The sequence below is a fragment of the Ambystoma mexicanum genome, chromosome 1p (genome assembly GCF_040938575.1).
Source record: "Ambystoma mexicanum isolate Mex_15411 chromosome 1p, UKY_AmexF1_1, whole genome shotgun sequence".
NCBI lineage: Eukaryota > Metazoa > Chordata > Amphibia > Caudata > Ambystomatidae > Ambystoma > Ambystoma mexicanum.
In genome coordinates, this window is record NC_090921.1 from 183,734,077 (window position 1) to 183,760,125 (window position 26,049).

The window sequence follows — 26,049 nt, forward strand, 5'->3', positions numbered from 1 at the left end:
CTTATTGCGGCGGGCTTCACACGGCTGGCCTCAAGGGAGCAGCCACATCGATGGCGCTCCAAGCCACGCCCCCCTCCCTTACAGGTTTTAAATGTTGAACACTTTAATGCTGGGATAATTGACTGCCTACATCCCTTTGGGAGAATCTAACTGTTCTTATAACCTATCAGTCTGTTCTAAACTAACCCTAACCTTTCCGTCTTGAAAAACTCAATCTTGCAAAGGTGACACCATATAAATGCTATAATGACCTCAAATGACAACACCTCCCGGTGCTGGAACACGTGTAACATATGAATGACTTACTCACCTGCTTTATTGTTCACTTTTTTAATTGCATCTTAACTTGGGATTAATACAGGGATATCCATTTCCACTCAACCATGCTCTAAGTGAAGTGAGGCCACGTTCATAATGTACACAGGCAATAGGCACGCAATTAGGGAGACCCAATGTTCGCCTTCAATTCTGTCCCAGTCAATAGCAAATGATTGATAATTGGTATCCAGACCACAAAGTAAAGGAACTATTTTGCCAATATAGAATCTTATAACTGGGACAATAGTGAATTTACAGAATTTCATTTTTATTTTCTTCATTTGCGAACAAAAGTTCAAGATTTTTGCATCTAAGGTCAATATTAACTGGCCTTTTGTTGGAAATGCTCGGACATGTGCACCCAAATACGTCACCTCCTTAGCAATCGGTATTATCTGGTCGTTCAAATGCCAAATTAATGATTTGGTGATTTTTAGAGGTTGTTTGAAAATCACAATTTTTGACTTCTCAGGATTTATTTTAAGGTCATTTTGGTTTGCGTATTCTTGCAAAGCATCGAGAAGCCGCTTTAGACCTATCTGTGTGTGGTCTAGTATCACACTATCATCGGCGTATGGCAACCAGTTTATCTTAGCGGTTCCTATTTTGGGACTCACCATGCCCACATCTTGAAGCCATTGTGCTAGTTCTGCTGAATATAAGTTGAACAAAAATGGGGCTACCAGGCATCCCTGTCGAACTCCTCTTTCTATCTTGGTGGTTTTCGATAATTCCCCGGATCTGCTCTTTCTAACCTGTAGTTCTGAGTTATTATGAAGTTCTATGAGGATAGCTAGGAGATTGTCTGGTAGGCCCCATTGTTTCAATTTTCCCCAGAGGCGGTCCCTATTGATGGTATTGAAAGCTTCTGGACAAAATCGACCCAAGCCACGAATAATGGCGTACCACCCCTTGAGAAAGCACCACAGCTTACACAACTAAGCACCAAACCATTAAGTGAGGTCGAGGGGCCTCTTCTAAATCCTATCTGTTGTTTATGAATAATTCCATGGGTTTTTGCCCATTGTTCCAAATCCCGCAAATCCAGTCTGGCAAAGATCTTACTATCAGCGTCCAAGAGTGAGATTGGGCGATAGTTCGAAGCAGCCAAACAATCTCGCTTCTTGTATATCAGAATAATACTCAATCCTCTCCAGGATTCTGGAATATGTCGTGTCTGAATTATTCTTCCAAAGAGGGATTTTAGGACCCTAGCCCATAGATCTGGATTTAATTTGAGGGTCTCGTTACTGAGACCGTTTGGCCCTGGCGATCTAGATGATGATTAGGATAATCACATCATTCAAAGACCATTCTGGGTCTATTTTGATCTTGGGATTAGGAAAACCTGTGGCACCATATCAATTAGAAAAGTGATCCACCCATACTTGTTCTTGAATAGGAGCGTCCTGTGTGGTATTGGCGGATCTCTCCAACGATCGACCAGAAGTTGTGGGTATTCTTCTGACAAGCTGCCCACAGCATCTCTTCACCCTCTCTTTGGAGTCTAAGGGATTTTTGGGACCTGGCCCAATTCCTAGAATTATTACTCACCCTTCGTACTTCCATTTTATACTCTTCGGCATCTTTTTTTAGCAATCTTTAGTTGCCTTATACTTCTCCTCTTATCTCATTTTTTTTTCAAGAATCTGTGCATCAAACAGATGTTTATCAATTTGCGGAGCAGAGAGCCGATCTGGTGGATTAAGATCCCAAAGGAAATCTACAAAGTGACTCGGTTGGCAACATTTCAAAACTTCCCCATCACTCATGTGAACTATAGTATTTCACAGTTTTTCAACAAGTTCACGTCCCCCTTTTTTGAACTTCGCCAGACTATTGCCAGCATTGTTCAAAACCAGCAAAACAAAAATATAGTCAATTATTGAGGAGCTTGTATCCGTTATCCAAGTGGAGGCTGGAGGAATGTCACCAGTGATGTTCCCATTAAGCATTGTTAGGTCCCATCCCATTAGCAAGTTACGCCATATATTCCCATTGTTAATGGGAGATTTACATCTCTCAGGGCCTAAGGCGGTGCCTTTTATACAATACGAGTTAAAATCTCCCATGGTCAAAAGTTCATCACTTTGAAATTGTGAAGTGCAATCGAGAAGCAAATCCGATAGCTTCTGGAGAAAATCCAACAAATGGCATTTAAGGGGATTCCAGCAAATATGTATTGCTATAGAGCTTGGATTACAACCTCCCTGATGACATTCGGCTCTGTTGGCCAGTATACCGGAAACCCCATCTGGAAGCAGGTATGAGTGTGGAAAAACGATGTTTCTGCAGGTAATACACAATCCCCCTCTCCTCTGAAGCACTTCTTTGCGCATACTCTTCTCACGAAACCCACAGCTGATCCTTCCTGTCCGGCTAACTATTGCCCAATTTCCATTACTCTCTTTCTTGGCAAACTCCGGGAAAAGCTGGCCATCTCCCAGCTTAACCTTCATTCTGATTCTGTTGGCTGTCTCCATGACCACCAGTCTGGCTTCTGAGCTGCCAGAAGCACGGAAACTGATCTCCTGAACATCCGTGAAGATCTGCTCTCCAACCTTGACTCTAACATTCCCTTAGTCCTCATCCTACTCTATCTCTCGTCTTCCATTCCATCCTGCTCAACCGTCTCTGTGATAACCTGGGCATCACCGATCAGGCTCTGGCCTGGCTGACCTCTTTCCTCTCTGATAGCCATCCCGGGTCATACTGGGGTCCTTCCTATCAACTATCTCCCTCTCTACCTGTGGTGTTTCCCAGGGGTCTAACCTCTTTCCCTGGCTTTTCAACCAATACCTGGCAACTCTCACCCGATGCATTGCCGTTTTCTGCTCAAATTTCCAGTGCTACGCTGACAACACCCAACTCATTTTTAGGCTACCCTCAGCCACCTCCTCTCCTTCTCTCATCTCTGATTGCCTTACTGCCATTCAAGCTTGATGTTCCGCCAATGATCTTTGTCTGAATGCCAGCAATACTGAGATCCTCATCATCGGCACATCTTCTCCATCCTTTCCCCTCACTCTCGATGTACTCTGCCCTTCCTCTTCTTCCCCAGAAGCTCACTGTCTCCCAAGCTCTGTTTCTCTCCAGGGTGGACTATTTTAACAGCCTCTTTCTAAACCTACCTGCCTCTACTCTCTGACCTCTGCAACTAATCCAGAACAGGACTGCAAGACTTGGTCTTGGCCTCAAGCCCTGGGATTGTATCTCTGCAGCTCTGACATCTCTCCATTGGCTCCCAGTGGATGCAAGGATTGAATTAAAAACCCTCTGCATTGTCCCCAAGGCTTTCTGGGGCCTGGGTCTAAAATACCTTCAGCTCTCCCTCCGCAAATGCCTCCCCTCTCAAGCTCTTCGCTCCTCTACCTCTAACTCCCTCAGGGTCAGTCGTTTTTCAAAGAAACAAGCTGGGGGTAGATCGCGGTCTTCGGCTGGGGCCGCCTTCTGGAACAGCCTCCCTGCCACTCTAAAACTTGAGGAGAACCATCTCTGGTTCCAGAAGCACCTGAAGACCTTGCTCTTTGCTTCTGTCTTTGCCCCCCCTTCTCCCCTGCTGACTTGTTCTCTCCTGGCACTGTGAACCTCACCACCCTCTGTCCCCCGGGACCAGGTTAATGCTCAACCTGCCACCCCTCCTGCACCGTCTCCAGGCCACCCCTTGCACTGGAGTCTGTATCTGTACCCATACAGCCCCCCCCCTTTCTTTTCTTCCCGCACTTACCTGACATACCATGTCTGCTGCCCTAAACTCAGCACTTGCCACTTGCTGGCTGCACTACAACTTTTGTTGCTTTTATTATTTATTTATTTATTATGTATTCTGTTCTCCTTTTGCTCCGCGCTTTCCACTTCGCCCCCCTTTCTTGCACTTTACACCTCCCTCGCCCCAATGCACTTGCGCGTTCTCAATGTCACTGGGACTAGTAAGATCGTTGTTTTGTTCTCCCCTGTTCCCCTCCCTTGCCTTGTCAAGCTCTGAAACACTTGTGTATGAGCGTGATAGAAATAAAATATCAATTCAATGTAATCCCCCTGCTGTTTGTCCCACCCCTTCCCCTAAGGCCAATTGATGGAATGAGGAGAAGCCGTCCAGCCAGAAAGGGGCCTTCAACCATGTTTCCTGGAACAATACCAGATCGAATTTATCAAAGATGTAACCCTTCTTAATTTCACCACAAAACGATCTATGCCCCCTCGTGTTCCAGGATAACAAATTAATCATGCCCCTGACTAGAGAGACTGCTCTAGAAATCCTAATTTAAGGATGATTTGAGAAACTATTTCGGGCACCATGGCCCACACATTCGGAGAGGTAATTGATATTTTTACATTATTTGACCTGTTGTGCATCATAATTAGGTAAATGTATGTTTCCTGTAAATAGTATAACTGGCAAGTCTTGTGATACTGTATAGCCCCTCTTAGACCACTATGCATCACTATGATGTCCACCCCCAGTCTTGACTTCGAGTCTAGCTCTACAATGTCTGTAGCTGGGTTAAATGGAAATCTAACACAATTGATATCTGCGGTAGTAAAGATTTGCAGGTCAGGCATCTCTTTCATCAGCGAGAGTATCTTGTTACGGTTCAGTGGAGCTCTTGTTCTATTGTCCAAGACTGTCCTTGAAATGAAAACATTTAAGCCCATTTTCTGCTGCATACCCTGGGTTCTTTTCTCTTTCAGTGGATCCAAGCAAGCCTTAGCACTTGAGGAATGTGCCAACATTACCTGGATTTCCGAAATTGGCTGTGTTTCCATAAGTCCTACCACAGTATTCAGAGTTTTTTTTTCCACATACAGTCAAAGACCCCTGACTGAGCAGGGATAAGTAACTTGAGCTGGTCGGATGCGAGTTAATTGTAGCCTGATCAGAATATATCCAGCTTTTGACTTTTGTTCTTCCTGACCCCCCGATAAATCAACACCTTTCGCCCCCTTGATTTCTACCCGTTGTTTGCCCCTTAGAAAAATCAGGGCGATCTTTAGTGGTTCTTTATACATTTCTGTTTGTATCCCCACAGTGGCTTTAGATGTTCTAGGTCCAGTGGTCTGTTTCCCTGGCGTTTTAACCTTGTTTTGCTTTAATTTCTTTTTTCTTACCAAGTCGGATAAGGGCGTAGTCCACTTCTTTTTGGTCTTGTTTTTTTCATCTAGGGCCACCCCTTTTAAATCCCTAATGAATTGGTTAGTATCAGCGCTCAGATTTTTTTTCTTATGTTTCCGAGTGCTGGTTGCCTTCAGTTCTTCAGAAACAATTGGAGAGGCCTCCTTGAAGTCCATAATACGTTTCTTTCTCCTCTTTTTTGTTTTACCATTTGATTTTTTTTGCTTCTCCATTATTTCCTTTGTTTTCTGATTAGGCTTCTCCTCGGCAATTCTAATAATGGCGAGATTCTGTGTGGAGCGGTATTCACTTCACAGTGTTTAACGTTTAACTTTAGATCAATATCAATATCATGGGAAATGAGACCAGCAGCGTGTTTTACCTGGATGTTTTACCAGGATGATGCCCTCACTCAGGTACACTCTACAGGCCGTGCTCCTCGCCAGAACCAAGCCGAGAATCACAGGATACCAAGAGGCTCCAGGGATCACCTTCCCCTCGTGAGACGAAAGCAGAAGCAGAAGACACGAGGATGCCATGCTCCGGCCACAACACCAACAATGCTTTGCTGGAACAGAGGAAAGGACCAGAATATGTGGACTTGAACATCAGTCAAGCTGCACCAGCGTTAGAGCGTTTACAGATGCCGCTTCCGACTCAAACCAGCATCTGTTTTAATGTTAATGTTACAGCTAATTACTACTTTTTAAAGAATGCTTTAAATAGCTTTGTGTATAAATACTTAATGTATTATAACTCTAAGTGTGTGAGTGTTTACTTGGATACTTGTATTTACTGGTTTCATTGCACAGCTCTCCAGCTCACATTACCCCTCTTAAGATAAGCCTGGCTGCTCAGTCCCACTACCAACTTGTGTAATACAGGCCTATGTTAAAAGGTGGGTTACCTAATACCAAGGAGATAAGTCTTGCGTAGTTCCACACCAGTTGGACTGCACTAAATCTTACCTAACACAGTCACTCTGTAAGGCAAGGTGGTAATACTGATGGCAACAATGGGGATACATAGTCTTTCTCATCACCTTGAGAAGGTGCATTGAGCGCCGAGAAACAAGCTGGGTCCTAGGCCTGGGGAGATCAGCTCCAGCCAATCGGGGAACACAAATCCAGGGGTGGATGGCAGAGGGCAAAGGCCAATGGTAATCCAGCGACCCTGCAACTATGTAATAGATAGGTTCTGGAGGGTCAGGAAAGCCACCTGACATGCGAGATAACATCTATATGGGCCAGCTATAGGCAATACCACCCCAATCACCCCAATCACCCAATCAGGCAGGCTCTTAGATTTTTGGGGAAGAGCCCTGATTTATGATGTCACAATGTAACAAAAGCCCTTGACACCGGCTGAGGAACTGTGATTGGTGGAGAATTATTTCCTGTATGATCCCCGTCATTTATGTAAAAATAAAGGACAGTTCTAACTTACCCTTGGCTGAGTCCTCCATTTGTATGCAGGGGAAGGGTGTGTTAGACCCTGGGTGCTCTGAACGGTGACTGCGTAGTGTGAACCCCGGTCTACTCTGGCATACCATATACACTTAGAAAGCGCTGTACAAGCTTTACAGAATAGCAGGATTAGTTACAAGAAGTTTGCTGACCGTAACCGTAGATTAGCACCAGAATATCGGGAGAGGGAGTGAGTCTGGCTATCTACCAAGAACATTTCCCTGAAGGGGAAGAACATATTTAGTCCACGTTAGATTGGCCCATTTGAAATTGAACAAGTCATGCTAGTCCTTTCCCCTGTTTCGGTTTGGTTGTAGTTACCACAAGGTTTAAGCGTGCACCCCATGTTCCATGTAAGCCTGTTAAAGTCCTGCAGGAAAGGAACTAGGTTGCATGGAGTGCCTGGCCCAGTGTTTTCTGATGTAGCAGAGAATGAATATGAAATACCGACCATCCTGGATTCCAGGGCTATGCGTGGAATTTTGCAATATCTTGTGGATTGGAGAGGTTATGGTCCTGAAGAAAGATCTTGGTTGGGAGCCGAGGATGTTCGTGCTCCTAGATTGGCTAGGCGGTTTCATCGTCTAAGACCTGAGAGAGGCATTGGCACAGGGCATTACGGAGGGGGCAATGTCAGGTTCCCCTATAGCTTACTAGCCAGGAAAGGTCCTTGGGCAGTTTAGAGCAGGGGTGAAGTGCAAGTAGGTGTGCTAAAACCATAGTTTCCTTAACCCTTACCTTATAGGTGACAGGAGTGATCCCAGCTCAAGATGGAGGGAGTAGTGCCGATTTGTCCCTTGGCCTCTGAGAGGTACTTTGAAATCTTGTGCACAATTAAGAAAAAAACATAGAAAATCATTACAGAGGAAAAGTTAACTGAAGACAATAAGGAGAAGAGAAGAGAAAGTAACAGGAAGATGTTCTGACTACAGCAGCAATTGGAAGCTAAGTGCAGCTTTACTTTTTAAAAGAAAAAGAGATTAAAAAGTATATAACTTTCATGCAAATCTGTTTGGTTTTGCAACCATGTGCCTGGAAGTAGTTGCCAAATAGGGGGAAAGACTTTCCCTTCAGAGGAAACCGCAGAACATCTTGCCTTCAGAAGGAGAGTGGCGCGGTATGTTGTGAAGCAGAGCATGCGGGCCGCGATTCAGAATCTTCAGCAGCGGAAGGCAAAAGTAGGCAATTACTTAATAAAATAAACTGTTGGGTGATAACATAGTTTGTTGGGACTAAAGGTGTCTCACAACGTTTTTTTTAAATGTTATAGTTTTGGAATTCAAGAATTCAAAGTATTTAAGTAGCTGATTCAAGACTTCGTTTATGAGAAGAAATTAGTTTATTAAGGAAATGTTTCAATAGAACTGCTAAACACATGTTAGAGTACAGAGAAGAGGATTATAGAACTTGAGTGGAGTGAAGACAGAGTCAGCCTGTTGTTTCAGTTTTGAGAAAAGAGGTCTGCAGAGGAGATTTTCCTACAGCCTTTCAGCAGCAAGCAAAGACTTTCAGGTACTATTGGGTTACATGGGAAGTATTCTCTTAAAGTTAGGAAACAAATAGCATGGTAAAGTTAATTATTTGTATGTTTGCAGGTCAGAGAGAGTCGTCAAATTCAGTTCAAAGATCCAGAGGGCGGGACGCAGGACCTGGTTTGTTATTTTATCAACTTCCCCTGTCCACTCGGGGTTGTCAACCGTGCAATTTGTGACCCCTGTCAGAGTGGATGAACCAGGGGGGGTATGTGGGTCCATCGTCCACTCCTGCAGGAAGTAAGAACTGGGAACTGACAATCGGTTTTGGCTGAAATTGCCACCAAGAAAGGGGAGAAATTCAACATCTACACATATGCAATCCCAGCCTTGCTCTGCTGAAACTGTATTATAGCTGAGGAGGTCGAGTTCTAGGAAACTTTAATTCTAAACCTCTAAGAGAAAACAGAAATCGCAGAGCAGGGTTAATAAAGCAAGATGTGAAGCGAGGATTTGGTGCTTATCCTGCTTTTCTCCCTGCTACAAATGCGTATTATATTGGAAAATATTTACCTGTCCTTTTCCAACTGTGCAACTTTCACCAAGCTAAAATAAAACAGGAAGTATTCGCTTGAAATGTACCGGAAGATGGTCCACAAACAAAGCGGACCCCATTTCGAAGTGACACGAGGGATATCAGACTTGAATCTTTTATAAATATTGAAAGCAACATTTAACGAAAGGTCTGTTATACAGATGCAAGCTTAACACAACAACGGATACAATCTATGCCTTGAGACATGTTGAGTCATACATTGGTTTGTGAGAAATAAAGTATATGTGGGAAAGAAAATTACACATCTAAATCATTTGTATGGATCAACAAAGTCAATATTTCTTTTAAAAAAAAAGGATCTTTGTGATTTATTGAACTAAGAAAGTTGTATTACAAAAATACAGAAAGTTAGCAGTTGGTACCTTGCAGTTGTTGAAGCCTTCTCCAAAAAGAATGATCTCAGCGATAAGAGTGGAATCAGGAACAACCATAGAGATGGGACGAAACATGGACTTCAGGTTGTCTGGTAACTCTGTACGCCCAGCATAGCCTGGCACAACAAGATGATACAGTTACACTCTCATTTTAAGGCTTTAACAATACATCTTAAAAATAGCCCTCTACTTAGAAAGCAGTTTTATATTACAAAGGGACTCATTACAAGTTTGTTGGTATTTTGGTGTTAAATCCACAGATTTAGTCCCCATGTATGATGTCCAAGGGACTCTATGGGTATTTCGGCAGAATTATTGCCAACAATAATTCCACCAAAACTGCAGTTTTTTGGCAGTAAGGTTGCGGAATTACCTCCAGTGTTTTTCTAGAGGTTTTTCCTCCACCTTGTTTTCAAAGCGAAAGTTTCATGGTGCAGTAATGCATCACTGCACTACTCCCGTTTTTTGCCACACCGCCAAACACATAATGAGACCCAAAGATCCTATAGGTAAAAGGAAATCAAAATGGACCTACGCCAAAAGGTTGTACAAGTCAAACTGGTAATGATTGAAGCAAAATAATAAAATGTAAGCGTTTGGATATAACTAATGTTGTCAGGTTGGGAATTTTCAGGATGTGAACAGTGCTTTGGGAAAATTGTTTCTCTGTGAAGTTAAAGAGTCATAAAAAAATGTTCTCCCAGTATTCAGTAAATCCACGGCCAGGTTTTCTCTTGGCAAAGTAACACAATAAGGTGTAAGATTGTAGTCTCGGGTTTAAGCCATTACAACAGACTTCTTCTATTTTCCTGCCGGGGTCCCTGCACTGTGTTTTTAATCAAGCAATAAACCTGCTGTTACGGAGAATTTTCAGTTTCTGTGCTAATTCCATTTAACCTGAGAGACCTCCAGCACTTTTGCTGGACTCTAGACTTTTTTATTTTAAACTCCTGAGTGAGTGGAACTTTTTATCACTCACTCATTCTTTTTCTCTGTCAGGAATTTGTATTCTCTGTTTTATCAAGCTTTGTAACCTCCATATGCGAATACAGGAATCTGATTTGTAATTAGTGACACACAGCACCCTCTGTGCAGTATCACGGAGGAGTCCATTGGACTTCTCTTTAATGTTTAAATACATTGGGCCTCATTACGACCCTGGCGCTAAGGGGTCTGCGCCAGCGTTAGCTGCGCCGACCCCTTACCGCCAACTACGAGTTCCCATAGCGCCATGGTCATTTTTCCGCCCGCTTTTTGCGGGCGTAAAAATCCATGGCGCTATGGGACCTTGGTGTTAATTACGCCACCGTAATTTACGGTGGCGTAATTAACTCCTTCCCCACTCCCATTGAGCCCTATGGGGCCGAAATGGGAATGGGGAAGGGTAAATGGGTCAATGGGGACTTACCGCCCCGCCGACCTCGGAATGGGGCGGTAAGTCCGCCATCCGCCATGGCGTAAAGGGACTTTGCGCCATGGCGGAAAAGTCCGCCGATGGCGGAAAAAATCCGCCAGGGTCGTAATGAGGGCCATTCTCTTGTGAGAACTACAGTTCCCAAGAGTAGTAAGATCATTTTTATCTTACCTTTCTCGTTGTGGGTCCAGCACTCACCACCTTATGTGGCGTGCTGGGGGGTTGCATTGTAACTCCTTCTCCCAATTCTCATGTAACGTTTTGTTACACTGAATAACATAAATGGCTGGTGCCAGTGGTTTCTTTTTACCACCTTTTGTGCAGATACTAGCAGGCGGATTTCTCAGCTGAAGTACAACACCCAAGGGGGACCATTTTCCCAAAATGGCCCCTGTCTTCTTTTGTCGCCATTTTTCATTTTGCAGTTCCTTCTGGGGTTTTCCTCTATCCTTTGGAGTAGATTTGAGTCCTTTGGGAGATCTGCCTTTGGCAGGCTTCAGCACTGAAGTGCACCCAGGCGCCAGAGTTTTTTCTGAGAAGGAAGAAGTGAGGTAGGTGTTCGAAACATCACTATCCTTTGTCTGTCGGCGTGCTTGACTGAAACCAATTCTAACTGGACGGCTGGCTTCCTGGTGGACAACCTATTCCCAGGTGACTGACAGATCCATGGGAATAAATGGATGGGTCCCAGGATATAAGGTGAGAATCTTTGGACTACAGACAGAGTTGACCACTGGAACAAGGAATGCGAACAGAAGACAAGCAAAACCGTCAGCAGCACCTTACAGGACCGCAGAAGCACAGGTGAAGCCCTTCAGCTGTGCTGACCCCGTATTCAAATTGAGAGGGAAGACCCCCTACTTAACTTTTCTCCATCCGCTGCCTCTCCTGACCCTGCGGCATAAGTTCCGTCCCTTAACGCGGGTTGGATCTGATGCCGCAGGGTCCCCTTTTTTTTTCATCTCCTGCCTCCAATGTTCAAGAAGCGGGGGACACCCCCGCAAGGCCAAAAATACCGAACATGGGGAGTGGGGGACACCCCACAACCTCTGCACCACATTTTCAGTTTTTTTTATTTTTTATAATCAATCGATTATATTCGATCAAATTGGGTAATACCGTTTTCTTCAAGTAAGAATTGACCTCAACTCCTCTGTGCAGGCTTTGCTGCCTGTATGTGAACAGTAAGGCTCCCCTTGAGCCCATGTGTTTTCTCCAAGAACTACTGACTGCTTAAGTAACTTTTCCTCTGAAGGTCTTCATCAGAACTGTACCTGTCCATTTGACTTTGGCTGTACTGTACGGTCCATCTTCAGATCCTACTGGCTTTGGCAATGCTGGGTCCTCCATAGGTTTTAATTATGAACACTTTTATTGCTAGGAACCAAAATCCCTATATACCTCTGGGAGAATGTACTTGTTATTAATAGTTGCTAGACTGTGTGCTATATAACCTTTATTTCCCTCCATATTCAATTTTGCAAAGGTGATACTTATAAGTGCTTTTACTGACCTTACTTGATGTAACTGTGTGCTGGATAGGAAAAGTATAACCAAAATGTATTCACATGCATTAGGGTTCCATGTGTAACTTATTCCATTTCTAATGGAATGTTATTGTTAGTTGCTGCATTTTAGAATTGATTGTGCTTTGTGTATATATAAATAAATATATTTTAATATAACTTTACGTAGGTACATGTTTTCTTGTGTTCTTGCAGGTACTGATTTCTTTGTACTGCTCTACAGGTCACATAACTCCCTCCTAAGATAAACCTGGCTGCTCAGCCACTGTACTGATTTGTGTAGCACAGGCTGTTATTACGAGTTGGGTCCCTAATACCAAGAGATAAGTTTTATGAAATCCCACAACAGTTGAACTTTAAAAAAATGTACCCAACACTGCTTCCTGGCAGAGAAAGTGGAAGCCTCCCCCTGCTCTGGGGACTCGGAATGCAGGTTTTAACCTGAGTAAAAGCTGGTGTTCCGAGCTCCACTGCTGGCTGGGTGGTCGCCTGGCACTGCCTAATTGGCTGGGAGGCTGTCTGTCCCCTTCCCGGCACAGTGCTAAATAATATCCCAGAAACCTTGTGTCTCATCCTATTGGGTCTCTCACTGTGTTCTCCAGTTTAAGGGGCTAAAACACCCTTCTTCTGGCCTCCTGTCCCGCTACTAACCCTTGCAGCCCTCAGCTTTGGGATGGAATGCTTGCCTTCAACAAAAGGCCAGAGGCACAGGGAGACTGGGGGCTGCCTAAGATATTGCCATGGTACTCACAAGGCCTCTTACCACCCCCTCTCCATCAGGGTCCTGGTTCTTCTACCACCTACTTGGGTCTCTGCAACGCCCTCAGTGTCTCACGTAAACTCTTGTCCTATAGGGTCATGCCCCAGACCTTTCTCTCTATATTTTCATTCAAGATTTTCCAATCTCTACTCACATGCTTGCCACAACCTGGGTCTCCACCCCTCCTGGGCAAACCCTGTGATTAAGTGGTGTTCACTACTTTCTTTCCTTGCTACTGTTTTCACCTCTCTGATGATGTATAGTGTGCCACCGCCTCTCCAATATTCAACTTCTTTGCCACATTTCTCTCTAACACCTCTGCTTTAACCTTGTTGATCCTGATTAAGATGGATTTTCAGAATCAGTCCTGTGGGCATATGTCTGAGAGGCAACCATATTCTGGTGAAGAGGTATAGACACTAATGTCTAGCCAAACTATCTGGGAGTGTGACTGAGCAGTATGGCTTAGACTTACAAAGTGTGAGAGTGTTGTATGATTCAGTTAAGAAATTTATATAGGCTTTATACAAACACTTAGACATGAAACATATCTGGTAAGTAATACACCAGCCCTTCACTTTTAGAATACAGTGTGACGAATCCCGAGGTATTGTCAATGCTTTAGATGGGAGAGCCCCTTTCCATGAGGCCAGAGAGGTGAGCTCGCTACCAAATATTCCTCCTGGGGTGGTATACAGCGAGTTGATGTCATGGGAGGGAGGACCGCATTGAGAGTAGTCAATATCCCGGGAGAATGCAGTATCCCTTTGACCTTCCCAACCTCTCAAAACGCTTCTAATTCCACACTACTGAATGTCCCCATGTCCTAGTGCAACATCTCTCAGGCAAGAACTACTGGGCCAAGGAAGAGGCAGTGAATAATGAAGATCATTGACAGGAACAAATGCGTACGCTCTAGCCTTTCAAGTGATCCTATTGACCAGCTGTCATTCAAATGCAGTGAGGGAACATAATAATGGTGTCTTCGTTCTCAGCTCCTTTTGGCAGCAAAATATTGAGCTTCCCCTTTAAAATAGCATAGCGCGCAAAGGCTCGGGCGTGACCACGCCTTCCAGCACCGTCCTCCGGCACCTCAACTCAGTCCCTTTTGCACATTGGACGCTACTACCCGATATTCTTGGACAGTGAGAGTAAGTTCCAACTTAATAGGGGATGGAAGGTGGGTTATATGGGAGGAAAGGGGACTATGGACTAGGAGTATTGTAGTCACTACGTTGAGTAACATTTTATTACTCCTACGTCCCGTCTCCTTTCCTCCATCCTGTATGGATGATTTCAAAGTAACACTTTATATTGGGGGAGGTCCTGCAAGGCTTATGAGGACGTGAACAGGTTTTTTAGAACCGCCTGACTGAAGGCTGCATCTGATCTGGAGATGTATCCAAAAGGTTAGTGCTTGCAGAAGGCTGATGGGGTGGCTCAAGTAGCTGCTCTGCTGATACATCCCAGGATGCATGCCTTTGGAACGTAACCACTGTCACTTTTGCTCTTACAGCGTGTGCATAAAGCCCTCTCAGAACACTCTTATTCTGTACTTTGAATGCCTCTACAATGGCTAAAACCATCCACCTGGCTAAAGACGTCTTGGACGCTTGCGTTCTCGGCATAGGGCTGCCAAATGTGACAAATAATACCAATTTTTCTGAGTGCTTTTGAACGCCAGAGGTAGAACTTGAGCACCCTCTGTAGATCTAGAGAGTGTAGTGCTTTTTACATCTCCGAATGAGGGTTTGGGAAAACACTGGTAAGCAGATCTCCTGGTTTATGTGAAAAGGTATAACTATCTTTGGGAGGAACTTGGGATGCGTTCTGGGCATCACTTTATCCTTATGAAATACAGTGAATGGTTTGGATGCTGACAGAGCCTGAATCTCCCGAACTCTTTGAGCAGAAGTAAGCACCACTAGCTGTAAAAGCATATGTATTTTGCATTATAATATTGGTCTAAGCACATACTCATGGAACTGCGCTATCCGAAAACACCATCTTGGCTGCTTTGCTCTCATTTCTGAGTTTTCATTCTGAACGCAGTGAAAACTCACATAATCACTGCTTCATAAACCCCTCTAACGTGCCCTTGCACAGGAGTGTTGACTCTGCTGAGCACGTTGTTTGTCTTCCGTCTTAGAGTCTTGAACTACTGGCACGAATGTAGCTAATCTGTAAATTAGGTGGCATCCTGTCTCCTTTGACTTCTTCTGCTTTCCCGCAGCTAATTATGAATGTGCATCCAGACTATTAAAGTGAAGCAAAATTCACAGCATATGTTGTTCTGAACAATCAAGCTACTACAGACTGACCTTTTAGTCTAGCAATAACATAGATAAAGTAGCACAATTAATGTTACCTTGTGCTTAGGGACACAATATACTCCTACACCACACTCCGCTCTGCTTCCCAGAAAATTGTCTGCGAGGTGACGTCGAGTGCTATAGCACATGTTGCCATGGTAAGATGCCCACGTTTGTAGGTCTATAAGTCACGAGCCATCGTCACGTGATGAACTAGCCCAAATTCATCATGGTATTCCAATGTGTATAAAACGCATCTACTCCCCCATGTTTTAGCTCACTTTTTCTATGCCTGTATACATGCATTGCCAAAGTCGAGACCGCTCGAGCGTCAAATAAACTATTGTTTATATATTTGTTCCTCGTGACTGGTGTGTCTTCATTCTTTGCAGTAGGCTCATATTTTTCGACCAACATAGCAGGACTATCTTAAGAGTGACCACTTGATGTCTCTAGAGGCCAAAGGTCAAAAGGCTTGTGCGCTAGAGCCACTAAGACTATATTTAGGTCCCAGACTGGGTGAGGTTGGTGTACCGGAGGAAATAACCTCAACAGACCCTTGAGGTGGCTTCGACCACTAGATTGGCCACTGTAACATTTGTATTTTTATCTACCACAATGGCCGCCAAGTAAGTGCTGTATGCGTGCACCTGATCCCTGTATGAGCAAGACGTGCCAAACAGGAGAGCACTTTGTCGAGGGGGTAGATGAGTGGGTCAATTTGATTCTCCTATGCCCATTTGCTTTTGAACCGTTTTGTGGTGGACTGTTTCCTAGCACACTGAATGATGCAAAGGTTACCGTCTGATAGCTTCGAGGGTTTGTAGCTTTACCTGATCAGGAGCCACGCTGCTAGGGCTAATCCCTCCAGGTGTGGGTGTACTACGAATCCCCCCTGCTGTGAGAGGAATCCCTGTGACTTGATTGGCAATATGATTGCGCCCTGTGTTTCCGATTGCAGCAGGTCAGAGTAACACACTGGCGAGGGCCACCGTGGGGCTATTAGGACCATCCTGAGCCGACCGAGGTCCTGAACTTGCATATGACCACTTGTAACACCGTGTCAGAGGGAACTCATAATCATGAAGATGGTCCCAGCTCACCTCCTAGGGAATCAACCCTTGCCCCTCCAATGAATCAAACTGAAGGCATTTGTGTTGCAGTCTGACGCGAAGAGATCCAACTGTGGAAACCCGCATATATTGAAATTGGTGCGAGGGACTGCATTTGTAGTTCTCATTTGTAGCTGTTCTTGCCTAGCCTGCTGAGCCTGATTGCCTCTCAATTGCTGTCCCCCGGCAGATGAACTGCTTCAGTAGTAGGTTGTGCGACAATGCCCATTCCCAAATCTCCACCGCTATCATGCATAGTGTTGTGGATCTGGTGCCCCCCTGTTTTGTTCACGTAGAACATGCAAGTTGAGTTGTCCGTTCTCACCAGGACTACCTTGCCTTATATTATTTATTTATTTGTATATGGTTATTGAAATAACCGTTACCAAAGTAGAAAATACAGATACAGCCTGTTCATTCACAATTTCATATTTAACACAACAAAAACTTCAATTGTCACTGCAATCACAACACCTAAACGTAGAGAAACAAAAAATGAAAATTTCAGCATATCTAAAAAGCAAAATAATGAGAGAAAGATACATACATTACACATATTTCCATCTTCCAGTTAGCACATAAGGATGTATAGATATAATGTTGCGCCATCTAAACAGAAGAATGGAGCATATTCATGGTACGTCCTTCTGTTTAGATGGCGCAGCTTTGCTTTGCCTTGTATTTGAGGAAGAAATGCCCTCAGAGCTAGGGCAATCGCCTTGAGTTCCAGTGCATTTATGTGACGTTGCAAATCCTGTGTGCTTCATACTCCATGAATTAAATTGTTCTGCAAGGTGGCTCCCCAGCCACTTAAGGAGGAGTCTTTGGCTATCATTATGGAAGAGCAGAGCCCTTCTCGCCACATTTGCTCTGCGCGATCCACCCCCAGAGATCCTGATGGAGGGCCACCGGGATGGGAGGTTGGTCTGACTGCAAACTTGGCTCTGGATCGCAGACTCACAATAGGTGAATCTGAATCCTCCTCGTTTTCATCCTTGCATGAGGCACTGTTAAGATACACAAGGTTAGAAGCCCCAAACAAAGCTGCAACCACCAAGCAGATGTAACCTGTCTGGATGTCTGAAAGCCTGTCCAGCTCGTGGAAGACACAGAGAGCCACCGTGTCCCACCTGGATCCCAGACTGACACCTCCAGCATATCCTGTGCTATCCTCTTTGACTCTGCCAGGCCTGAGAATCCCTCTAGTGACTATCCCGAAATTGGTTCTCTCCCCTCATCTACTGGAAGAGGACAACCTGTCAATTCAACACAACAGGGTCAGTGCTCTACTACCTAATCTGTGAACCCCCCGTCCTTCTGGTATTTGTGTGCTATGGAGTGGGTTCTAGACTCACCTGTTATTGATTTGGTGCACTCTCCATCCTGCGACACGCAGGGGCGCCGAGTTGTGGTCGAGTTTTGCTTTGAGCAGCGAAGAGCCTTTGGCCCAGTTGCTCCACTGGGTTATAATGTTGCAGGTAATTTCTATGAAGACCCAGCTGCTGTGCTGGGTTTGCAGATCACGAAACAGTTCTATATCAAGTCCCAGATGCTCCTCAGGGCTGGCAGGTAAGTGCTTAGAAACCCAGTTACTCCACTGGGTATGCAGGAACCCAGTTGCTCCACTGGGCGTGCAGGTGAGTTCTATGAGCACCCAGTTGCTCCACTGGGCTTGCGAAATGCAGGTAAGTTCACTTCTAGTCTGGCCTTAGGGTCAGGTGACTGGGCTCAGAGTGCGCGCGTAGTGCAAAGGCTCTGTGTCTTTTAAAAATGCCCAACTCACTGTCTTTTCCTTTTGCAGGATGCTGCCGAGACACCAGGAAGTAGATGATGCCAGAAGCAGGCGGCGGGCTGAAGAGTTCGAGAGCGGCGGCGCTGCTGGAGTGACAGGAGCAACGGCACTGCCAAGAAGAGTTTGAGATACGCAGAAGCTGGAGTTCGTGGATCGCCGACGTACAAGTCTTCTTCTTTCAGGTGATCCGGGGAAATAAAGAAGATGCGAGAAGCCGGAGCAGAAAGGAGTCGAGGTGAGCGTGTGAACAGTATTTCATACGAAGCACGGGACAGTTTCTGGGCATGGCTAGCCTATCATGCCCAGGGACTGGAATGCACGTACTTCCTATGGCATACCGCCATGTTGGAGGGGCCGGAAGTGTGCAAAAAGCCTACTCTAAGCCCTGTGACCAGTGCGGGTGAAAGGAGAGGTGCGCCCAGCCCACACTGATGCTGCTAATGATTTACTTTACCAGGCCCTAACCCAAATGACCCCTGACTGCGAAAATAAGGCAGTCTTAGTGCGCTGTGTCAAATAAAAAAGGGCCTGTACTAAAAAACCTATTGCCAAACCTTACAACAAATACAAAAAGTGTGTGGCATGGTTTTCAAGAAAAGAAAGAAGTGTTCACAAATAATATGTCAGGATGCGGTAGCTAAGGTCTCCCTTCCCCACGTTGTGAGCACAGGGTAAGGTGGGACCTTGGAACACAGCACACACTCAAGCTTCCTGAGCACGAGTCGACAGTTCCACTTGCAGCTATCAGGACCTTTGATGGCAAAGTCTCATTTCTCCTGAAAGTCTCTTGTCCTCGAGGGCCTGACGTATTTAATAACAAAACAAAAGTTCCTTCAACAAAAATTAAAGTTTGTTTCTTGGTTTTACTTAGAGTGAGGATTTTTCACCCCCTCTTCCAGGCACTGACTCCTCTTTACTTTCAGCCTCACTTATAAATCTTAATGTCTTTTTTAACAGTTCCAATAGATACCCCTCGGCTGGGTTCAATCTCGTAAACACACTGTTTTTCTTGGGACTTTAGACGTGCAACTTTCTCATCAGCAACCCTCTTCCGGGTTCAGACTTGCCAACTTCACATTCACTTTCAATGTTTACAGGATTCACTTCCTGTGCTTTCTCATATGGCGTGATTCACTTCCCTTGCTTTCTTTATAGTTCATAGATTAAAGGCTTTCGACTATACAGGGATTTTGCTTGACCTCCTGTATGACTACCTTGACCTATCTTGGCGGCTCTCCTACGGTCTTCTGGTTTCTGTAGTTTTACTCAGATGGGGATCAACCAGAGTTTCTCGGACCAGCACCCATGTGGTGCCAGTCCCCTTCTGCAGCTGGTCTCCCCTTTACAAGTTTACAATTCTTTTAAATGTCTTTAACTTTGCCACTTTGCGACTTTCATTCACCAGAGCCCAGTTCTTATCGGTACTCCACTCGGCTCATAAGCTGTGATGAACCGCTTGGCTTTCCTCTTTACTGGCGTCAAGGCTGGAACCACGGAAGCAGGAGTCTCCCTCGCGCCGGCTTTTCAGCATCGGTACACTCCGTGTACCATTGACATATGCTGCAGCACCCTTCGGCTATTGTGCCTGGTCTTGCATTTCTTTCAGCAGAGGGCTAGCAGGGTTTTGTTGAAAAGGACAAGGTTGTGTCTCTCCTCGTCAGCTTCTCGATACTTGCCGCTTTTCTCTTCCTCTTGAACTGCCGGGTCTGGATAGTCGTCTCATTCTGCGGTCTACCTTGCTCGTACTGTGCTCTCTTGCTCCACCTTTTATCCCTGTGGGGAAGGGAAAAGGCCGTCAGGTGTGTGTGATTCTGATCAATTGCCTGACTTTGCCCAACCCCTGTATTGGGACATCTCAGGTAAACGGCTCTGGTGTTAGTCCATATTCTGGCGTGGCGTGCCAAAGTGTTCGTGTCGAAAGGGGAAATGGGGTGGTGGTTTTGTGAAAGTCCTACATGGTAGGATGGGGAAAAGGTGTTGAAAGAAGGGGGATACCACATCTCACCTGTCGGTGTCCCACTGCTCAAGGATCCCCCATTCCAGGTGACTCAGGAGGATGGCTCAGGGGCAACGTGCTCGCCTTGGAAGCAAAACGACACAGAGCAACACAGGTTCGATCCCCGGGTCCGCGCTTAGAAACCTCTTGGTATTAAGCGTGTTATAAATAACCTATCATATCATATCATATCCTCCCTCACTGGTCCAGCCCCTGGAACTGTATCCAATAGCGATCCGTGTCCTGCTCACATGGATGACAGATCCCTGGGGACTAGCTAGGGAGACACCTTCAGGTTTCTCACACCCTCCACAACCTCAGATTGGCTGACGCTAAGATTGCATCCGTATTGGTCTATCTGGGGTGAAGCCCAGCGTCGAGGTACACCTTTCTGATGAAGCTTTCCAGCAGCTTGCCCTCTTTGGAGAGACAGTTGGTGAATGGGGAAGCCGCTGCTGAAGCAGAGGGTTTAGAGTATAGAGAGGACACCGTTACCATAGACAAGTGAGGCTGCTGATGTGTTGAAAGCATCATTGTGTCACTTTCCACATGCATGAAGAGCGCATCCAAACGCTCGTTGCTTAGTGAACCGGATTTTGCTTTTTTGCTGTACATTTTTAGCTAGCATTATTACATCTTTTTGCAGGGGAATGCCGATTTCTGCTAACACTCTGGGGGTTCCTGTTGGAACTGCTCCGTGGCGTTACGCCTAGAAATCTGGCTAGGCCCTCCATGCAATCATGGAATAATTTAATGGAAGCAGAGTTCACCTCACCATCGTCTCCTTCATTGTCTGTACCATTGTCTGGGCCCTGTCCCTGATTCTACCCCTGTAAGGTATCAGAGTGCAGAGCCTCCCACATGTCCTGCGCCACTGCAGCTACAGGAACTGGCAGTGTTTGAACCGGTGGTGCCTGAAGAGGAGGCGCTGGTGAAAGGTGTGGAGAGGGAGGAGGGGGTGGTTGCAGCAGAGGCAGTGCGCCCAGTGAAGCCTCTGGGAGGGCAACAATGGTGTCTGCGGAAGCAGTTGCTACAGCAAACATTTTGTGGAATGACTTCTCTGATAAGCCCTTTAACGATTCCCGACATTTTTTGGGACTTCAGGAGTGCCAAGAATCTGTCAAAGAATCTGTCCTTGCAGGCTGCCTGTGAGGACTACTGCGCTGAGGAATCATGCTAGACGCTGGCCCATTCACCCCCCTCCCCACTGCTCGCCTTGGTGCTGGGGTGTGAACTGGTGTGCTTGATGGCCCTGTTGGGCCAGTTGCCTCTGTACCTTGGAGCTCCACTGTGCGCTGAGGGCGAGGATGGTTCCCTGCCGACCTGCTTAGCCGATTCAGAAGGTGATGATGCGTATGGCGTGTTGGGGCGAGAGTCCATAACTGCATTGCCTTATGCATGGCTAGGTACCATTTTGTGAATGTCAGGCCTGGCACTGCCTGTTGCATTTCTGGCTACCATTTTGTGTGTCTGCGCACCTGTACCTTGATATTGCGAGGGAAAACAAGGTTCAGCGCAGTGTCCCGCCACTGACGATGAGTGACTTGAGGGGCCTCAGAAGATGTCCCCGGGAAGTCTAAATCCTGCAGTCAACTGACTGTTAGCCTGGATCATGATGCGTGAAGGCGTCCCCTCAGGCGTATGCCTGGTCATAGAACCCGAAAGACTCCTCACATGTGCGTGGGTTGGAAGAGCTTTTGTGCCCCTCAGTGCCAGGCCCGAGAGGATCACACGATCCCTCATTGTGGATGCCGGTAGCTTTCTCAGCCCCAGGCCTGACACTGTTACAAGAGTTTCAGCTACCCCTCTCAGTGGAAAAACTCCCCGGAAATGAGTCCCTCTGTTGGGGTGCCTTGGTAAACAATGTACTTAACCTTTTCCTGATACTTGGATGACTTGCTGACAAAGGTCTTGAAGTGATAAAGCGCTGGAATGAAAGACTAAAGTGTCACCCTTGGAGGACCCTCGCCCAAAATGTCTGTGGGGTCAAACTGGGCTCTCGGACAGACAGATGCAATGTCTCCACAATGTTGGCAATGGTCCCCTGAAAAGAGCAGTGGGGTTTGCCAGGGGCGGGAGCAGACAGACTATCTAGCTCTGCAGATCTCATATAACTCCTCTGCAAATTCCTCTGTCTCACCTGAATACAACATTTCCGGACCACAGGGGATAGCATCCCCCCCCCCTCGTAAAAGATTTCTATCATCTTTGAGAATAATGTTCCTTCAGAAAGAGGGGTGTATTCCAGTGAGGTCTCAGCACTGAGTGGTGCCCATGCCACAGTGCAAAGATGCCTCATGATGTGTGAGTTTCCGTCCCTCCAGCTCTCTGTGTATGTGTAACTCTCCCCAGCCCTCAGTCTCCCTTTCCCTAGCCCTCTGGGTATTTCTCCTGCAAGCAATGTGGGTCTTTCTCCTTCCAGCCCTTAGGGTCTCTAAGTTCGCAATCTCTAGGGTGTTCCTTCCCCAGTCTCCTTTGTCTCACCTGCAGCATCCTGACTTCTACTCGCCTCTCCAACCGGCTCCAAATGCACTATTCCTCATAACTCCCATAGCCTTCTGGCACAGGTACTGCCTTTAATAGGGTATTGGCCACACCTTCCAGCCTCTATCTACTGTACTTGATCGGCTGACAGGCCCCACCTCACAGGAAGGCATACAGCCCATATGTGGGACTTGGGGTTGGCTTGTCGCTCCCCTTATGCAGTCCTCAACCTCTCTCAGCAACACCCTGGCCATGCTTTTGCAATTGACTCCCTTAGCCTAACCAGTCTTAGCTGCTGAGTGTGGAGCCCATTGGAGGGGACTGATGGAAATGCTTGTATTCTATCACCTGGTTCAGGCCCCTCTCATTAGCCTTGTAGTTTATATTAAATTCTGTGCCCGCACGAGGGGACCCAGAGTGTGAGGGTGTGGCCAGCCCCACAGGATTGTTGCCCAATGTGTCCATTAATCTGGCAGGTGTGTTTAATGTGGAAATGAGGTAAGCCCCTACCCCTACCAATGACATGTTGGGGGTAGACAGAAGATTATCCTCATGCCTCCACCACGCTGAGCATCAATCACGTGGCTTGTGGAAGCTCCTGGACCCCTTGGCGACTCCACCATCCACTAGCAAGGTCAGGCAGGAGGCTGTTAGGGGAGTTTTCCTAAAATCCTACTGGTAGTAAAACTTTAGTAAGCTATCCCAGTGGTTTGTAGATCTCCAACTCTTAGTATCAGTCTGTACTAACTCAGGACCTTGGTAGAGTGGCAGAGCAGTCAGAATTATCTTAAGAGGAAGATGTGAGCTGTAGGTAAGTACACTGAACCTTAGCACATGCACACCAAAGAAACTCTTACACTTATAATTGATATAAAATGATATATTTATTATGTATACACCAGAATCACTTTAAATACTTTAGACGTTTACACTAGGGCAGTTCGGAATACTTGAGAATACACTTCAAAGGACACTTTCACTTTTGAGTTAGTTTGCGGTTACATTTGTGGTAACATTAGAAAGGGAAAAGACAATGTTATCGTCTTATCGGTTATTACGCGCACCCCATGCAGTTTCTAACAGTTTATACGGTAATACATTTAATCTGCAAACACATATAGTAAAGTCACTTTAAGGGAGGAAAATGGTTAATTAGTGTAATATTAACTTGGTTCAAGGTTCTACAGAGGGTTTCTTCGCACAGCAAGTCTTTTAAGTCCAAAAACGCAACCCTAGCTTATGGCAGTTCAGAGAGGTCTCAAATTCTTGACAAGCAGCAGAATACAAAGAGTTCCAGAGGATTTTTTCCAGTCTCTAGTGTTATAGAAGCAGCAAATTAACAACTAAAAAGGGAGACCTGTAAAAGGACTCGATGAAGCAGTGGCCTGTGTCAGAGGTAAGAGGGAGTGAACCTGGACACCTTTAGATGCACTCCAACTGTCTGGGGCGACTTCTTGGAATCAGGTAAACAATACCTTTTTCCCCACAGTACCTTAGGTTAGAAGAAAATGTTCATGCTGGATGCCTCACGATGTTGCTCTGGACCCAACCTCTATATTCCTTGGTCTGATGACTGAAGGCAGGATAATAGGCAGGATCTCTAAGCAGCGGTCTCGAGGGAGGACCCGTGGCACGACTTTTAACAACTTCTTGGTTCACTCTGCGGTTTTGCCACCTTTTCTGCAGCACCAACAAAGGACACATTTCGTCCGGTCAATCTTGTCGCTTCCTGCAGTCTGAGCGACTTGGATCGGATCTCTGAAGGGTCCTTACGGGTTCAGAAAAGATTTGGATGGATTCAGCGTTTCCACAACTATACACTCGAAATGGGCAGCAGGTCTCCTGGTAGTGGGGTCCCGCAGTTCTGGAAACTCCCAGGACCTCGGGAGATGGCTCAATTCAAAGTCCATATTGGGACTGGCTGTTCCCACCAGCCAAAGGGAAAGAGTCGTCCTCTTCGGAGCTCCTATGTTGCATAGAGAACAGGGTCAGGACAGCAGTGGTCACTTCACACTGTGGCAAATGGTCTGCAGGTGTCTCTGGTCGTCTTCTTCTTCGGTTGCTTCAGCTTCCATTGGTCGATTTGCTTTTCACCCCTGAAGCCTCACCTTTTATACAGTTCCAGCACACACTCCTCTGCAATCTCTCTCAGCATTTTACAGAAAGGGGCGTTTGGCTGTCCAATCAGAAAAGCCAGACCCCCTGTGGGAGCTAGTCCTATTCAGGCACTCTGGCGGACGCGGACACGCGGAGACACGCGGAGACAGACAGACAGACAGACAGACAGACAGACAGACACACACACACACACACACACACCTAACCAAGGACAACCACGCTAGTAATGACGAAAAAAGAAGGGCAGCACCAATTTGGTACTTAGGTGCCCCTATTGTGCACTACCAAGGCTATGGACATAGCCTGCGGTATACAATAGTTGGTAGAACACATCCACTGCCACCTGCCATAACTAGGAGATTGTCTATGTGACTAAAAAGTCACAGGAGTAGAGCGGAGGAGCATACTAGGTATCACTTTGTCACTCCACTGAAGGTGGTGTGTGCATTTCTCTCAGGCTATAGAATTTTGTGAGGGATACTAAGTATCCTTAAGAACTGTAGTTGCTTGAGGATATTGAAAAATAATCTTAAAGGAGGACCCTATGCGTCCCCAGCAACACTGCTCATAAGGTGCTGTGTGCTGCAATAGTAAAAAAACAGATGTATTTAAGAGCTGTGGGGCAGACAGACGCCATAGTACAGGTAGAATACAAAGAATAGAGTTCCAAAAGACAGAGCCCACAAGAATGAATGAGTGGAAAAAGGCTACACTCATTTAGGATTGAAAGAAAAAGGTTCAGAAGTCCAGCACAAAAAAGTGCTGGATGTCTCACTAGGAGAGGGGATGAAGCCTGAAGCCTACAAATGGTGAATCTCCCTAACAGGGACTTTAAAAAGATAGATGTAGACGCCACTGTCTATCCTTTAGTTTCCTCAAAAGGATCCTTCAAAGAAAAATGCTCTTCAAATACTATTGGTGCAATCCCTTATGGGATCTCAGCTAAAAGTCAAACAAATTGTTACACCCTAAGCGTGTGTAAACAGTGAAGAACCTTATGAGTTAATCTAGGTTAACAAATGCAATCATCATGTTTCATGTTTCACAAGTAAAAATGTATGCACATATAATATCATTCAACACAATTTCATGAATGCGTTTAAACTTTTCTTTAACATTATTTAACATGAATTTTAAAAAAATACTTTGAAATATATACATATCTATGTGATCAAA

General features: G+C 45.7%; 1 protein-coding gene across 1 annotated transcript in view; it reads right to left on the reverse strand.

The window, feature by feature from the left end:
- The window catches only part of DNAH2 (dynein axonemal heavy chain 2), a 3,498,763-nt gene that overhangs the window by 1,754,744 nt on the left and 1,717,970 nt on the right, over positions 1-26,049 (reverse strand). Inside the window, exon 39 of the mRNA XM_069646273.1 lies at positions 9,348-9,475. Within this exon, the coding sequence (XP_069502374.1) occupies positions 9,348-9,475 (128 nt within the window). The remainder of the gene's footprint in view (positions 1-9,347; positions 9,476-26,049) is intronic.